Source organism: Ursus arctos, unplaced genomic scaffold, assembly GCF_023065955.2.
Source record: "Ursus arctos isolate Adak ecotype North America unplaced genomic scaffold, UrsArc2.0 scaffold_21, whole genome shotgun sequence".
In the NCBI taxonomy this organism is placed as follows: domain Eukaryota; kingdom Metazoa; phylum Chordata; class Mammalia; order Carnivora; family Ursidae; genus Ursus; species Ursus arctos.
Genome location: NW_026622886.1, coordinates 49095288 through 49113093, shown reverse-complemented (window position 1 = coordinate 49113093; position 17806 = coordinate 49095288). Strand labels below are relative to the sequence as shown.

At 50.2% G+C, this 17806-nt stretch overlaps 2 protein-coding genes across 2 annotated transcripts; both read left to right on the top strand.

Annotated features, from left to right (window-relative positions):
* Positions 1 to 225: 225 nt before the first annotated feature.
* On the top strand, positions 226 to 12026 carry INHBC (inhibin subunit beta C). The gene is made up of 2 exons (XM_026500187.4): positions 226 to 827; positions 9201 to 12026. Exons 1-2 carry the CDS (start codon positions 515 to 517, stop codon positions 9944 to 9946), a joined length of 1059 nt encoding a protein of 352 aa, XP_026355972.1. The 5' UTR covers positions 226 to 514; the 3' UTR covers positions 9947 to 12026.
* A 1715-nt stretch (positions 12027 to 13741) lies between these two features.
* INHBE (inhibin subunit beta E) lies at positions 13742 to 16843 on the top strand. The gene is made up of 3 exons (XM_048218244.2): positions 13742 to 13851; positions 14372 to 14733; positions 14991 to 16843. Exons 1-3 carry the CDS (start codon positions 13808 to 13810, stop codon positions 15746 to 15748), a joined length of 1164 nt encoding a protein of 387 aa, XP_048074201.1. The 5' UTR covers positions 13742 to 13807; the 3' UTR covers positions 15749 to 16843.
* Positions 16844 to 17806: the final 963 nt, after the last annotated feature.

Genomic DNA, 17806 nt, shown 5'->3' with positions numbered 1-17806 from the left:
AAACTCAGTTATCTGTATGACAGTGATGCAAAGTGTCCTGCGAAGGACCCCTCTGTTTGAGAGTCACTTTTTAACACTCTATCTTAAAATCTCTCATCTCTCCCTTTTCCTCCAGGCTTCCCAGCAAAGCCTTTGATCAGAAGAGGAATTTCATCTCTAACCTTTGTCCCCAGGCCTGGCAGTTTACATGGGTAACCCACTGGCTCCCAACATTGGCCCAGGGACATTTCTTTCCCCAAACTAAACAACCTCCCCTCACATCCCCCACTCTGTACTTTCACTGACTATGTGTTGGAGGCTTCTGCCAAGTTCTACCTGTAACTGACTTCATCTGACTCAAGTCAGATGTTTGGCTGATCTATCCCCTGCAACAAGGAGTCATGCCAGCTGGACGCACTCTCCTTCCAGGGCCCCTGGCGGCCAGGTTGGAGTGGAGACCACAGCTGTTGAGAACCTGAGCCCCGGTTTTACGTCTCTGTCTCGACCGTATCACTGAAAGAGGGCCTCCCCAGCAATGATCTCCTCATTACTCCTGGCCTTCCTATTCCTGGCTCCAGCTCCAGTGGCCATCCCCAGAGCTGACGGTCAGTGTCTGGCATGTGGAGGACCCGCCGTGGGCTTGGATCGCCAGCGGGAGCTGCTTCTTGACCTGGCCAAGAGAAGCATCTTGGACAAACTGCACCTCAGCCAGCGCCCAACACTGAACCAGCCTGTGTCCAGAGCTGCTCTGAGGACCGCGCTGCAGCGCCTGCACGGGCCCCCGCAGGGGACGCTTCCAGAGGCTGATGGGGAACAGGAATATGAGATCATCAGCTTTGCTGACACAGGTGGGTTCCTGTTCTATAGATCTTCCCACAAGGATGGAAAATTCTCCTCCCCAGCCTAACCCCTGACTCCCTCCCCCACACCCTCCCAACTCTTGCTTCCCATGGCCAGTAATCTCCTAATCCCAGGCTCCCACACCCCACCCCACCCCCTGCTCTCTCTTATTTAAACTTGACCAATGGGCAGCTGGGAAGTGGGTAGATTTCACTTCTTTTAAGACTGCCTGCCTGCGTCTCCTCTGGCTCCCACAAACTTCCACAGGCTGTGGTGTGAGCTCATCCACTCCCTGGGCCTGGACCCAGAGGCTTGGAGCTAGGGAGTCTGTCCTCTCTCTGACCCCTGTCTCCCCCATCACCCAGATGCCTCATCTGAGTAAAACGGGAACCAGTAAAACACCAGGACTATAATACTCCTCCAGCCTACCCCTGCTCGCTCATCCTAATACCTTGGGTCCTCACATCAGAACAGGGTCAAAATGGGACTCAAAAAGGTGGATAAAGGATAGACGATAGAGTAGAAGGGAGAGTTACTTCCAGAGAGGAAAGAAGAGTTGGAAAATTTAGTGGGTAGCTAGAGAGAAGGTCAGGTATGTGGAGACAGGACCCTAGAAACAACACAAAGTGATCTCTTTGGCATCTAGCTTCTTACAAGCTCTTCCTTGGGTCTGGAAGGTCCTTCCCATTCCTGACCCCTTTCCCCTGATGAGCACCTACTCCCCTCTCCCTTCAAGACCTGGCACTCCCATCCTCAAAAAACCCACCCTGCCCTGAGGGTGAGGGGCTCCCTCTCTGGTGGCTCCCCTACCCTCACCCCACCTGAACTCTGTGGATTGCCTGTTTACAGGTTTTCTTTGAAGTCTGTCTTCCCATATATGTCGACACCTTGATGTCAGAAACTGCCATTTATTCCTCATGTTATCGCCAGAAGCTAGAGTATAGTAGAAATAACAACACTTACATCATATTTACGTTATTCTAAGTTTTTTACATACACTAATTCCTTGGGACCCTTACAACAATCCAGTGAGGCAAGTACTATTGTTATCCTCATTTTATTAATTTATTTTTAAAGATTTTATTTATTTGACAGAGAGAGAGACAGCCAGCGAGAGAGGGAACACAAGCAGGGGGAGTGGGAGAGGAAGAAGCAGGCTCATAGCGGAGGAACCTGATGTGGGGCTCGATCCCATAACGCCGGGATCAGGCCCTGAGCCAAAGGCAGACGCTTAACCGCTGTGCCACCCAGGCGCCCCCAGTTATCCTCATTTTAAAGATACTGAAACTGTGGGGGCGCGTGGGTGGCTCAGTCAGCTAAGCATCCAACTCTTGATTTCGGCTCAGGTCATGATCTCAGGGTCATGAGATTGAACCCAGACTTTCGAGCTCAGTGGGGGATCTGGGGATTCTCTCCCTCTGCCCCCTCTCCCCGCAGGTGCACACATGCGCTCTCTCTCTCTCTCTCAAAATAAATAAGTAAATCTCAAAAAAATAAAAAAGATACTGAAACTGAGGCACAAAGAGGTTAAGTAATTGGGGCACCTGGATGGCTCAGCTGGTAGAACATCAACTCTCGATCTCAGGGCTGTGAGTTCAAACCCCACATTGGGCCAAGAGCTTACTTAAAAAAAAAAAGAGTTGAGAAACTCCTCAAGGTCACGTGACTAGTAAGTGGTAGAGCCAGACAGCCCAGCTCTGGAACCCATGACCTTGACCACTAAGCTACTCTGCCTCTCACGAACATACTAGATGCTCAATAAGCATTGATTGCATTAAACAACCAAACCACAGTGTAGAATTCCCAGTGATGTGTGAGACCCTATTCTAATTCAAAAGGGGGCTTCTGTCTATGACTAAAGATTTATTTATTTCTTTGTGAGAGAGCGGAGCATACACCTGGGTGCGGGGAGGGGCAGAGAAGGAGGGAGCAGGAGAGAGAGAATCTTAAGCAGGCTCCATGCCCCGTCTGGAGCCCAATGCAGGGCTCCATCTCATGGCCCTGAGATCACGACCTGAGACAAAATCAAGAGTCGGACGCTTAACCTACTGAGCCACCCAGGCACCCTGCCTATGATTAAGAGCACAAACTCCGGAGGCAGAGAAGCCTGGGTTCGAATCCTTGTTCTGCTGCTTATTACTGTGGGACCCGGGTTGTTAATAGTTTTCTCATTTATAAAATAGGGATAATGAGAGGATAGTTGAGAGAATTAAATGAACTAATACAGGTAATGTTCTTAGAAGGTTAAGGTGGGAGAAACAAGAACTCGAAGACTCAGCTCCTGCCCATGAGGGGTGTAGTTGCTGCTTCTGGGAATAAATTGATTAGAAGGTAAGGCAGAATGAAATAATGCTAGAGGAGGGCACAGAGTTTGCTGGGCCAGGGGTTATTCACTGGGTCCTAGTGAGACTGGGAAGTCTTTCAGAAGATTGCAGATGGACTGGTGGTGTAGAATAGGTTTGGTTTCCATGGCTAGAGAATGATAAACAACATTCTAAACGGAGGGGAAATGCGAGTAAAAGTCTGAAGGAGTAAACTACATTTGGAGTTGAAAAGTAGCTTGGAGTGGATGAGCACAAGGTGGACAGATGACCATAAACCATGACTCCTTTGAACACCGAGATTCTGGGTTTTTGATTTGTTTTGTTTTTGTTTTTGTTTTTTCACCTTTGTATCCCTGACACCAGTTCCTGACAACATTGTGGCAATAATGATGGCTACCCCATATTTAGTATGCCTGCCTCATCTCATTTAATCTTCACAACCACCTCATAAAGTAGAGTTGTTCCCATCGTAGGAAAGCAAAAACGGACACTCAAAAAAGATCATTTACATGGCCAAGGTCATACAGCTTGCAAGGGGCAGAATTCAAACACCGATCTCTCTGACTTCAAAGTCTATATACTTTCCACATATTTGCTAATCAATGAATGAGTACAACATTCAGCGGGAGGGGGCCTGATCTGAGATGACATTTGAAAGTGAGAAAGACTGATACCTGGAGTCTACCTTTTCATTTCAATATGTTAGCTTGAAGTTTTTATTCCAATATAAGCTATCATCCATCCACACAATAGTGTGAAAGCAAGACCTGAGTATTGTTCTTGCTGGAGGTAGGAAGAGAGAGCTTGGGGCTCTGGGGAAACTGGGTAGGGGTGTTCAGTGATGTCCTGGAACTGGCTCATAGTGGCTAATGAGAACAAATTATGAACATCTCCCAACTCCACATCCAGTGATGTCACATTAATAGTTTGAAATTGGCCGTGGTGGGAGAATTTATACCACAGAAACTGGCAAACACTACAAATCAGGATTTATTTCCCTCCGGAATCCAGTTGTTAAACATTTACCAGCACACCACTGCCTGTGACCTAAAACTACAAGTTATCTGCCTCCCACACACCTAACATACAATGCTGACACAGGGACAGGATCACCATAATAGATACTCCTATTCAATACGGGAGACAGGGGAGAGGGGGACACAGAACAGTCACTGATCCACGAAAGTTCAGATATCCAGCCAGGCACATGTCTCAGTCTACCGCAAATCCAGAATTCCCTTGGTTAGGGCTTAGTTCTGCTTGCTCGTAGGATTTTTCTCACCTCTTAAGGAGAGCCCACCAGTGTTCTCCTTGCCTTCTAGATCTCCTGGATCAGCCCTTGGCTCCACCCTCTGAGATGTCTTTCCTTTTATTTTGTTTTAAAGATTTTATTTATTTATTTATTTATTTACTTACTTACTTATTTATTTGACAGAGAGAAAGACAGCCAGCGAGAGAGGGAACACAAGCAGGGGGAGTGGGAGAGGGAGAAGCAGGCTCCCAGCGGAGGAGCCCAATGTGGGGCTCGATCCCAGAACGCTGGGGTCACGCCCTGAGCTGAAGGCAGCCGCTTAACGGATGTCTTTCCTTTTAAATAGGAAATGACCTAAGTCTGTGGCTGAGCAGTTTTCTCAGCCTGTTTCCTGCCCAAAGAAGTTGGGGGCCCAGAGACCTCTTTTCATTTTGAATCATCTCTGTCCCTTTTAGTCCAAACCGGTGCTGCTTTCACTACTAAAATTCTCTGGAAAGCCCTGTGGGGCTTCTAAATAACAAATTGTAGTCTACTCAATTAGACAAAAAGGCACTCAACTTTATCAAGACAGACCCCTTTTTAGGTTACAAGGAGATACTCTTAAGATTCTTAGAAGCCCTTTTGTCTAGTTGAGAGGATCTACAGAACATCATCTTAAATTTTTTTACATTTTAACAGAGGTGTTAGATCTTAACAAAGGGTCTTACAGTTGACCCTTTATTAAATGTTTTGATCTTCACTCTGAGGCCATAGTTTACCGGCAGTCCCCTGGATTTGATTTTTGCCCCGAGACCATTTCTTACTTTAAGAATCTTTTGCCAGACAGAGAGGTGAGGAATGAAAAAATATCTTATTGTTCAATCTAGCAAATCCTGTTGGAAATATTTTCTCTAAATTCTGCTTGAAAATTGAACAGTTCCTTTTTTAGTTTTTTTTAGTTCATCTCACTCCTGAAATGCCTTATCATAGGCAGCTAAAATAAGCCAATTGGCACTTTCAGCATTCTGCCTGGAAATATCTTTAGCTAAATTCACAACTTTGTTAGATACCATTTCTAGCTTCCAAGTTACCACAGATGATAGCCAATACATAACACAGGTTCCCCTTTCTCCAGCTTCCGATAGCAATTTGCTCACTGCACTTCCTACCTTCACTAACGGTCTCCTCACCGTCCTTCCAACCTCTGCCTGCCACCCAGTCCCAAGGCCAAGGCTACATATTTTAGGTCTTTGTTAGGGAGCACCATTCCTCTGTTACTAATTTCTGTTTCAGTTATCCATTAATATAACTAATCAGCACAAAGATAAAGGCTTAAAACAAGAAATCCAATGTTTTTGGTGATTTTTTGTCCTTTGGACTTAATCTGGACAGTTCTTCATCTCCAAGTGAGGAGTAGCTGAGGGCACTGAAGCAAATGCATTCAGTCAGGAGCTTAGATGGGGCCAGACATCTAAAATGGTCTCTGATCCTCCAAGGCTCTCTCCACATGGCTTCTCATCATTCAGTAGTCTAGCCCAAGTTTCGTTAAAGCATGGTGGCTGGCTTCCAAAAGGGCAAAGCATCACTGTATAAGTACTTATCAAGTTTCTGCTTGCACTGTGCTTGCCTATGTCTCATTGGCCAACTCAAGTCACACAGCCATGCCCAGACAGTATGGAAAGCGACTGCACCAAGCCATGAATATTGGGAAGCGTTGTTGACTGGGGGCCAACAATGTAATAGTCTACCACAGCCCCTGCTGGTTATGCATCTGCCTGCCATAACAAGGGTAACTTAAGAGATTCTAATGGTTGGGGCGCCTGGGTGGCACAGTTGGGTAAGTGTCCGACTCTTGGTTTCAGCTCAGGTTTTAATCTCAGGGTCATGAGATCGAGCCCTGCATCTGGCTCCACGCTCAACATGGAGTCGGCTTGGGAGTTTCTCTCCCTCTCCCTCTGCCCCTCCTGATTGTGTCTTCTCTCTCTTTGTCTTGCTCTCTCTAAAATAAATAAGTAAATCTTTAAAAGAGAGAGAGAGATTCTAATGGTGGGGTGCTTAGTTGAGCCAATCAGACTTTTCATCTAGGATTTTGGAATTGGGACATTGGCAGATCATGTCACTTTAGTTTGGAGGAGCTGAGTAGAAGATTCTGTAGACTCAGGAGCTGGGGCCACCATTTTAGGACCTGAGGAAACTGACAAAGAAGTGGAAGAAGTAGATCCACAGAAAGAGAAGAATGGAATAGACTTACTTAGAGAGACCAAGATGAGAGACGTCTTGTTGACTCTGAGAGCTATCAAGAGCAGGCTTATTCCTGGGGCGCCTGGGTGGCTCAGTCGTTAAGCGTCTGCCTTTGGTTCAGGGTGTGGTCCCGGTGTCCTGGGATAGAGCCCCGCATCAGGCTCCTCCACTGGGAGCCTGCTTCTTCCTCTCCCACTCCCCCTGCTTGTGTTCCCTCTCTCGCTGGCTGTCTCTCTCTCTCTGTCAAATAAATAAATAAAATCTTACAAAAGAAAAAAAAGAGCAGCCTTATTTCTGACTTTCCAATTCACATTAAGCCTAGTTGAACTTTATTTTCATTCAACAATTGTTTATTGGGCTTATTATGTACTAGGTGTTAGAGAGACTGGTAAACCATACAGGCATAATCTCTGCCTTCATGCAGTTTACATTCTAGATAAAGGGGCAGGGGGGAGGAGTGGAGGGGAGGAGAAGCACATAGCAAACAGATGAACAAAAAACCAAGATGACTACAGAGAGTGATAGTAGCTATAAAGACAGTGAAGCAGGATGATGTATTAGAGAGATGGAGGTAGAGTTGAAGGCTACTTTAGATAGGTTATTCAGAGAAACCTCTACAAGAAGGAGATGTCTGAGCTGAATGCCAAAAGAAGCCAGTCAATCAAAGATCTTGGAAAGACATTTCTGACAGGGGGATGCACAAGTGCAAAGGCCATGAGGTGAGTCCATGTTTAATGAGTTCAAGGAACAGAAAAGAGCCAGGATAGGTAGAATGGAGTTATTAAATGGCAGAATGCCTAATCATGCCAGTTTTCTGTGTTAGGGGGTTTAGATTTTATTCAAATAGCAATGGGAAGCCTTTGAAGGGTCTTAAGCTGAAGAGATTAAGCTGATCAGATTTATGTAATAAAATGCACTCTGGCTGATATATAGAGAATGGTTTGGGGGACAAGAGTGGAGCACTTGGTAAGGTATTGCTGTAATTCAAGAGAAAGAGGATTGTGGGTTGAACTAATATATAGTAGAGGAGATGGGGATAAGTGAAATTACTTTATGAATTGGAAGTAGAGTTGGCAGATCTTGCAGATAATTTTATTTTTTAATTTTTTTAAGATTTTATTTATTTATTTTGAGAGAGTGTGCACAAGTGGGGGGGAGGGGCAGAGGGAGAGGAGAATCTCAAGCAGACTCCATGCTGAGCACGGAGCCCAGTGCAGAGCTCCATCTCACAACCCTGAAGTCATACCCTGAGCCGAGATCAAGAGTCGGATGCTTAACCCACTGAGCCACCCAGGTGCCCCAGATCTTGCAGATAATTTTAAAGTAGGGGATGAGGGTAAGCAAGGTTTTGGCTTAAGCAATGCATTTATAGGGAATTAGGTTGGAGAAGGAATAAGTTTGGGTTGGGGGGATAAAACTAGAGTTTATCTTTGAACATGAAAAGTTTAGGATATCACTAGATATCCAAATAGAGTATCAGATCAGCAGCTGGATATACCAGCCTGAGGATCAAGGAGAGGTCAGGGCCGGGGAGATATATTTGGGAGTCATCAGCATACAGATGGAATAGAAAGCCATGGGAATGGATAAGATCCTTCTGGAAAAGAATATATAGAGAGGAAAGAAGGGAGCTCAGGACCTTCAACACATAGAAGTCAGGAAGAGAAAGAGGAGCTGTCAACAAGAGACCAAGATAGAGTGGCCAGAGTCAGAAAAGCCAAGAGAAGGAAATATTTCAAGAAGGAGGGAATAATTAAGTGTGTCAAACACTGCTTAAAGATCAAGTAAGATGAATATAAAGAGATGAAACCATTGGATTGGACAATATGGAAAGTGTCGGTGATCCTGACAAGAGCAGTTTCAGTGGAGTGGAAAGAATAGGAGCCCAGTTAAGGTGTTTCAGTAGGGGCAGGGGAGGGATGAAGAGAAAACTGGACAAGAGAAGTAGTGATAGACATACATAGACGGAATCACTGTGGTGAGAGACTGGATATGGGGAATGAGGGCGTGCTCATAGGCTTTCTAGAGGTGATAAAGAGGGTAGTGGTGCCCCCAATTCTAAGAACAGGAAGAGGGGTATATAGGGAGGAAAAGAATGATTTCCACTTAGGAAAAAAATTATTTTAATGTGCCAGCAGGACATTCATGTGACAAAATTAAGCAGTTAGAAATTTAGACCTGAAGCTTTTGATTCCCAAATCTATACGTCCAGTCCAGAGGTGCAAAATGGTCTGGACTAGACATCCAGATTTGGGAGTCATCACCATAAAAATTGTGTTGGCTGACCATGAGTGTGGGTAAGAACTCCCTTCAGCGTAGAATAAAAGGAAATGAAGGTCAAAGACAAACTTTGGAGAACTCTTGCGTTGAACAGATGGTCAGAGAAAGAAAAGCCAACAAAGAAAATCAAGGAAGAATCCTAAAAGTTATGTCATAGAAGCCAAGAAAGAAAAGATTTTCAAGAAAGAAAGGGTGGTCAACAATGCCAAGTGCTGCAGAGAGTTCAAGTATGCTGAGAATAACAGGGTAGCTGGTAGACTTGACACTCCGAAGGCCACGGTGACTGGGGCTTCTTGTGTCCACAGGCCTCTCCAGCATCAACCAGACTCGTCTTGATTTCCACTTCTCCTCTGATAGAACTGCTAGTGGCATGGAGATCCAGCAGGCCAGCCTCATGTTCTTCGTACAGATCCCTCCTAATACCACCTGGACTTTGAAGCTGTGGATCCTTGTGCTAGGCTCACATGACACCAACCTCACCTTGGCCACTCAGCACCTGCTGGAGGTGGATGCCAGTGGCTGGCACCAGCTCTTCCTGGGGCCCGAAGCTCAGGCTGCCTGCCGCCAAGGGCACCTGACCCTGGAGCTGGTACCTGAAGGCCAAAGAGCCCAGAGCTCAATCATCCTGGGTGGGGCTGCCCATAGACCTTTTGTGGCAGCCAAGGTGAAAGTTGGGGGCAAGCACCGGGTTCACCGGCGAGGCATCAGCTGCCAGGGTGGGTCCAGGATGTGCTGTCGGCAGGAGTTCTTTGTGGACTTCCGTGAGATTGGCTGGCATGACTGGATCATCCAGCCTGAGGGTTATGCCATGAACTTCTGCACAGGGCAGTGCCCACTGCATGTGGCAGGCATGCCTGGAATTGCTGCCTCCTTTCACACGGCAGTGCTCAACCTTCTCAAGGCCAACACAGCTGCGGGTACCGCGGGAGGGGGCTCATGCTGTGTGCCCACGGCCCGGCGCCCCCTGTCTCTGCTCTACTACGACAGGGACAGCAACATTGTCAAGACTGACATACCTGACATGGTGGTCGAGGCCTGTGGGTGTAGCTAGCCCATGTGTGGATGGGCGGCCCAAGGTGGGGTAGGCAGACACGCCCTCACAGAGGTACCCTTTCTTGAGAGGTGGGAAGGACCCCATTACTGCCTCTGTCCGGAAGGAGAGCTCTCTCTTCCTGAGCAACCTTGGACATTATCCCAACTGTGACTTGAGGAGATCTTCATCTAAGGAGAGTCACTGTGCCATCTTCGTGACCACCAGTCTCTCTCCAGGAAGCCTCACAGGCTCAACGGCCACCCCAGGGACTCTGACCCACCTGCAACCGTGAGCAGTGCCATCTAGTTCCCAGGCAAAGCCACCCACAGCCCACCCTTAATCTATCCCATAACCCGCTGTACCTGCTCTTCCCACTTGATGGCCGTCCCTCCAGGATGCGTTGACGCAGCTCCTTCCCCTGATTTTCTGGATTACCAGAGAGCCCCTTCCTTGGATTCACTGAAGATTAGATCACTGCTGTCCAACGATATTCTTCTCTGTATCTTGAGCCCCTTTCTTATTTGCCTTGGTGGGCTGCTAAGGCTCACTTGTCCTCCATTCTTTGTCCTGCTCTGCCCTGCGCTGTGCCCTTAAGGGCTGACTCACCTGAGCTCCTTTGGCCCCTGGCTTCCTGCTGAATTTGGCTAAGGACAGACACAGGCAGGTGATTAAAGGATAGGAGGAGACAGAAGTCAGAGTATTATTCCTGTTGCCTCTGCCTAGGCGCCATGGATCTGTGTGACTGTGGCTGTGGTCTGTCCCCACAGCTCCTACCTGGCTTCCCCCCGGCCCCAGTTCTACCTAGGTTCTGATATCAGTGCTTCCCCACTGGGGGCTTGTAAGGGCTTTCCACTCTTCCTAGTCCCTGGGGGCCTCAACATCCTTCCTTGGTTCCCTTAACCCTCCCTACACCTCCATAAATAAGGTCTTCATTAAGTCTTCATAGTGACGCAAACACAGACAATTGAATGGTTCTTTTGTCTCTTGCCAGGACCCTGGCTGACACCAAGGATGACACAGAGTCTACCTGCCTGGCCCACTTCTGCTCTCTCTCACACAGGCTCCTCAGCGACCAGCTATTGTGTCTATCCCACACTTCATTCCTCTTCCTTTCCTAGGCTTTCACCTCTTCTTTCTTAGGCCTCCTCCTATCCACCACCACCACCACCCCCGGCCAGAACCATCTTTGCTGGTCTCAGAGCTAATAAAGACTTAGGTTTTATCTGCTCTTCTCCTCCCTGCATATTCGAAGAGATGAGACAGATCATTGCTCAATCAGCCAGTAGGCTGATATCCTGGGAGCACATATGTGGGGGGAATCAGAGGCACGGCTCAGAGCTGGCAGCCTTCCCTCACTGACCCCCAGGGCTCCATGCAGGAGAGCTTCCTAGAAGCTGGAACTGGCCAAGGGCCACTTGCATGGGACAGGGAGAAGAAAAAGAAGGCATGGATTGAGGAAAGGAGGTATTTGCTCTGAGACTGGGTCCTCTCTAGACCTTTGCCCTTCTTTCCCCATCATACCCTCCCTTTGGTTAGGCAGCCCTGAACCATGGGGTCGATATTGTCTGCAGCCCAAGGCCGAGTTTGCGCAAAACCCACGTGTCCTTTGGGTAACATGATGTCTGTGTTTGCTCAGTGTATAACCCCCCTCCTCCCAGGGTCTGAGGTCCCTGGAAGAGGAACCCTAGTGGAGAAAGTCCTTAGGAGACCTGAAGATCTGAGCTTATGGGGTTTCCTGAGTAACCGCAGAAGTCATGCCACCTTTGCTTGAGGAGATCTTCACCTAAGGAGAACATCTAAGGAAGTCTTCTGTGCCCCTTCCTCCCCCTTCCACAGCGTCTCCCCTCCCTACGAACCACCCCTCCCCTAGATCTAACCTCTCTCCCTCCAACTACAGCTTCAGTCCCCAGGGACAAGAGTAAGATGAGATGAAGTAAGGCAGGCACTTTGGGGGCAAAACTGTAAGGGGATGCCAAGAAATTTATCAATCGAGATAAATAATCTTGATGCAATGTTTTTAAAACAGCAAAATGAATGCCAAAAAAATCCATGATGAACAAAACAACAAATTTTAAAATAAACACAGAATTGGTATTAACTCCCTTTCTTTTTGGCTCTGCCTTTTGTAAAAAGGGGAAAGAGTGGGTCTGTCTTCTTCCAAACCTTTGCTTCCAGAGTCTCTTGACCCCTAACTCTAGACTGTCAGGCTTTTCTCATTTGGGCAAGATAATCACTCGGGCTTCTTCTCCTTTCTTACCCGCCCCCAAGCCCGTCCCTCCCCCCCCCCCCCAGCACCCAACCAGGTTGGTGGTAGGGCGGGCCTGTGAGGCAGATGGCTGGGGTATTTATAACCTGGGAGCACTTCTTGGGGAAAGTGACTAAGATGCTAAGAGCATATTTATAGCTGGGTTCTGACGTAAGTGTCAGTGGGGAGGTAGGGCCAGGCCAGGCACAGCAGCAAGAGGGTAGGAAGAGCTGAAAATTGGGGGCACCTGATAGAGGGTAGGGGAGAAGTGGGGTCAGAGTCTCCCGCAGCCACTTGGTGCTGCTTCCCTTGACTCTCTCCTGGCACCAACAGGTAAGCCCTCTGAGACACCACCATGGGCAGAAGCTTCTTTGCAGTTCAATGTTCCAGACCCCAGGGTCTCACCAGCCTCAACCAACAGAGAGGTTGCTTGGGGCGGGGGGGGAGCTGGACAGAGGGGCTTTAATATGTTTCCGCCCAGGGAGAAATGTAAGGACAGGAGGGTCTAAGAGTCTCCTTGTCCCTTCTCTACCCCCAACCCCCCCCCCACCACCACACGGTGCCCTGAGTTTCTAGGAAGAGCCTGGCATCCATCACCAAGCTCCATTGCCACGTGTCAATGTGACGAGGTCTAAAACCAAAGGTAGCAGCGATGTGGGGCCTGATGACAGCTTCTGCTCTCTGGTAGTGGTGAGAGGGGAGAGCACGGAGACTAGCTTCTCTGTTTTCTGTAGGAGAGGCAGGGTCCCCAGAGAGAGAGGTTGGAAAGCGCTCTGCGTCTCCCCACTCCTCAGAGCGGCGCATTCCCTGGGAAGCTGGTCAGCGCTAAGCCAGCTGCCGTCCAGTGGCACTACACTGCCACATGGTGGACACCGGCGGTACTGAGCCCCAGCCCCCGAAGAACCACCTTTCTCCCCCTGGTGCCAGATCTAGGAGTCTCTTGACAGCCCCCGCTGACTACATAGGGCGGAGGTTAATAAAACAGAGTCAGGCACATTTCCAAATCACACTCACTTCCTTCTAGCTTCTTGAAGAAACTGGGGCGTAAGAAGAAAGGCTAGGATGAAGTCTACCTTCGTGAGTTCAAGGTGGAGGGGCCGTGGCCCTCCCAGTTATTCAGTGAGGAAGTGTGGTAAGGAGGGCTGGGATTGGAGCTCATCTTGCTTTGCTCTTCCAAGTCTTTAAACCTTCCATTTCCTTCCCCCTTACACAGAGGCCTCACACCACTTCTAGGATGCTCCGGATTTAGGTAACTCTCACAATCCCCTTAAAGGGACCCAGCAGCTGGGTATGCCCTCCCAAGTCCCATGCCCTTCTGCCAGCCTTGATGGACTCTGCCCTGCTGTAAGATTGCGTCACCACCACCCCTACCTCTCTGGGTTTCCCCAGACATCGAAGTAACGTGCCCCCCACCCCCACCATGCTCCAGCCCTCCTCCACGTTGTGCTCCAGTCCAACTGGACTCTGGGCAGCCAGCATAGGCAGGGTCAGGAGGTGACTTCCGTGCCCTGTGGCACTGCCACCTTGGCCTGGGCAGGAGGACTCCATTCCTTTCCCCCCTGTCCCAGCCCTATTGCTAGGAATAGAGAGACCAGAGTTCTCCTTCCAGAGACCCTGGAGAAGGAACCAGTGGAATGCACAGCTGCCTCATCAGAACTGCTGCACCAGAGGCGTCTGGGTAAGCTAGAAGGACTGGATGTATGGGGGGAATTGCCCTCCCCACCTTGCTCCTAGGAGTCCCTCCCCCGAGCCCCAGACCTTGGGGACTGAGCATGTGAAATCATTCTCTTTCTTGCATCATGTGTGTCCACACTGCCCCCCCACCCCCTTACCCCTACCTCAAACTCAGTGACCAGGCCAGATGGTGAAACCCGAGCTCCCAGGGGGAACCTCCACCCCCTGCAGGGCCCTGATGGGCAGCATAGCCGGCCAATCCCGGGGCTCAGAGGGTAGGTCTGCTGGCTGACCACTAAGTGAGGGAGCCCCAGGTTGCGGCTCTAAAGAGGCCCCAGTCAGTAACCAGCCATGAGCTGTGAGGGTCAAACCGGCCAGCTGCGCTAAACACAGCTACCCATAGGACCATCCACGTACTGCCTTCCTGAGTCCCAAGCGATAGAAGACAGGTGGCTCTACCCTTGGCCGAGGGTAGGTGTGGCACTGCTGTCTGCTGCTGCCCTCATTGGCTTCCACGCAATCAGATCAACAGAAGGAGCAACTGCCATCCGAGGCTCCCGACCCAGCCCAGGGCCGTTCACCAGGAGCATGGGGCTCCCTGATGTCCAGCCCCAGCTGGTGCTGCTGTGGGCGCTGGTGTGGGCACAGGGGGCAGGGTCTGTATGTCCCTCCTGTGGAGGCCCCACGCCGGCGCCCCAAGCAGAACGAGCTCTGGTCCTGGAGCTAGCCAAGCAGCAGATCTTGGAGGGGCTGCACCTGACTAGTCGTCCCAGAATAACTCACCCTCCACCCCAGGCAGCCTTGGCCAGAGCGCTGCGGAGACTACAGCCAGGAAGTGTGGCTCCGGCGGATGGGGAGGAGGTCATCAGCTTTGCTACCATCACAGGTGGGTAAGGCAGGGACAGGCGGAGAGCAGACAGGGAGAGGGAGGCGGAAGGGGAGACTGACAGCAAAGGCAGACGGAGCAGGGTGTGGGAGGAGGAGGAGTTGGGGCAGGGACCCGTTGTGGAGGACGGAGGACACAAGGCAGTCCCCGTGTCTTCTAGAGGGGCTAGGGAGAGCAGCGGGCGGGGCTGGCGGGGGTCTCAGTGGAGAGCTTCGCCCGGCTCACATTCCTCCGTCCCGTCTCCATCTCCCCCGCAGATTCCCCCACGTCAGCCTGCAGCTCCGTGCTCGCCTTCCACCTGTCCGCAGCTCAGTCCCACCGCCTGGACCACGCTCGCCTCTGGCTGCACGTGCTCCCCACCCTTCCTGGCACTCTTCACTTGAGGATCTTCCGACGGAGCCCCAGGCGCAGGCACCAAGGGTCGCGCACCCTCCTGGCCGAGCACCAGATGACAGTCCCGGGCTGGCACGCCCTCACTCTGCCCTCTAGTGGCTTAAGGGCTGAGGAGTCCGCTGTCCTGAAACTCCAGCTGAACTGCAGACTCCTGGAAGGCAACAGCACCTGTGCCCAGCAGCCTCTGCGGCTCCTGGACACGGCAGGAGACCAGCGGCCCTTCCTGGAGCTGAAGATCCGGCCCAATGAGCCTGGAGCAGGCCGGGCCAGGAGAAGGACCCCCACCTGTGAGCCCGAGACCCCCTTATGCTGCAGGCGAGACCATTACGTAGACTTCCAGGAACTGGGATGGCGGGACTGGATCCTGCAGCCCGAGGGGTACCAGCTAAATTACTGCAGCGGACAGTGCCCCCCCCACCTGGCTGGCAGCCCTGGCATTGCTGCCTCCTTCCACTCGGCCGTCTTCAGCATCCTCAAGGCCAACAATCCTTGGCCCTTGGGTACTTCCTGCTGTGTCCCTACTGCCCGAAGGCCTCTGTCTCTCCTCTACCTGGACCGGGATGGCAATGTGGTCAAGACAGATGTGCCAGATATGGTGGTGGAGGCCTGTGGCTGCAGCTAGCGAGAGGACCTGGGAATTTAGAGTAAAGAGATCAGTTGGGGGCTCCCAGGCAAAGGGCATCTGTGGTGGGAGACATTAGATTCCTGATCCACACCCCCACCTAATGGGTGGGGTGGCAGTATGACCGGGGTGACCCCTAAGGAACCCATATGGGCACTCGTTCGTCCAGACACTTGCCTATTTCAGGCTGGTTGATGTGTGGGGAGATGGGGAAAGTGTGTTCTCTAAAGGAGTCTCCCCAGAAAGCTTGATTTCCTACCCTAAGCCCTCTGAGAAGGTGGCGGAGGTAAGGGAGGGGTGGAGGGAGGGAAGGAGAAGGCAGAGAAAAATTCCTTAGTCTCTCCCAAGAAGAGAAAGTCCTCAAGTGAGGGAAGCAGGCTTGGGACAGGGGAACCAGGCTGGCCAAGGGTAGGAACTGTGGAAGAGCTTTAAGGGAGGGTCAAGAAGGAGATGGGCAAGGGGTTAAGAGGAGGTGGTTAGGAGAGCCCCAGAAATGGGACCCAGGAGAGAGGGGTACTGAGCCAAGAAGTTCCCTGGTGTTTCCCAGTGTGGGGGACAGGACCCACCGGGGAGACAAATGTTTATACTTTCCTAATAAAAATGAGGGGAAAAATCAACAAGTATGAGTCATAAAGAAGGGCTGGGGTGATAGTCCAGAGGGATAGTTTTCAAGGTGAGGTCTGGGGACCCCTGGGAGGTCCCTGAGACCCTTTCAGTAGTGTTCACAAGGTCGAAACTGTTTTCATAATAATATTAAGATGGTATTTGCCTTTTTTATTTTCATTATCTCAAAAGTATACAGTGGAGTTTTCCAGAGGCTGTGTGGCATGTGATTACATCATCTTTCTGACATCATTGTTAATGGGATATGTGCTTGTGTATTCTTGTGTTACAAACTTTTTTCAGTTTTAATTTCTAATATAGTAAATTGATATGAACCACATAAACAAAAATTCAATAGATTTTAAGAGCATAAAGGTGGGGCGCCTGGGTGGCTCAGTGGGTAAAGCATACAACTCTGAATCACAGGGTTGTGAGTTCAAGCCCCACATTGGGCAAGGAGCCTACTTAAAAAAAAAAAAAAAAAAAGAGGGGCACCTGGATGGCTTAATCGGTTAAGTGTCTGCGTTTGGCTCAGGTCATGACCCTGGGGTCCTGGGATCAGCCCTGCATTGGGCTCCCTGCTCGGCAGGGAGCCTGCTTCTCTCTCTCCCTCTGCCCCTCTCCCTGCTTGTGCTCGCTCACTTTCTCTCAAATAAATAAATAAATAAATAAATAAATAAAATCTTTTTAAAAAAGAGTGTAGAGGGGTCTTGAAGTTAAAACGTTGGAGAATCACTAATCTAGAGACCTGGGTGAGGAGGAAAAAGCAGTGTGCTCTAAAAGAGCTTCTCTGAAAGAAAGGGCAGATGGCTGGGACAGGACCACTGGTCTTGCCTGACCCTCTGGGTATAGCTGTTGTCTGGGCTCAAGTCATGTGGGGGAGGGAGGGTCAAATAGGACTCCTTATCTGTTCCCCCACAGTTACTACCTATATTTGTAGGGCCTCAGACCTCTTCCTAGTTTCACCTTTTCCCCTTGACCCTCAGTCTGAACAGTTAACCCACTAACTCTTCAGGCCTGAGAAGGTGGTTCTTGGAAGCAGAGCTAGGATGTGTGAGGCCTGTCTGAGGCATGACAGAAAAGGAAGGGACTCCTTTTCCTCACCAGGTTTTCTCCCCTTTCTCAGCTGCCCCTTCCCCTGCATCCAGTCACTATAGCAACACAAATCCGAAGGGACAAGGCACTCCCCTCTCAGACACTACTGTTCTGCACTAACAGCCTCTTCTAGTGTGCCTTTCCATTTCTTTGGGCTCATACAACCCCCTCCCTGGACTCCTAACTGGGCTTTGGAAGGGGGACCTGTCAAGCCTCCTACTCCTTCAGCTTCCCCAGTCTGCTCTGCCCCCGGACTCCGAGAGAGTGTCATGTGCCAGAACGGCCAGCAGAGGGAGTAGACAGCCTGGAATTGCAGAAAGCCGGCGGCACAGAGGTGCGGAGGTGCCCGCAGTCTCCAGA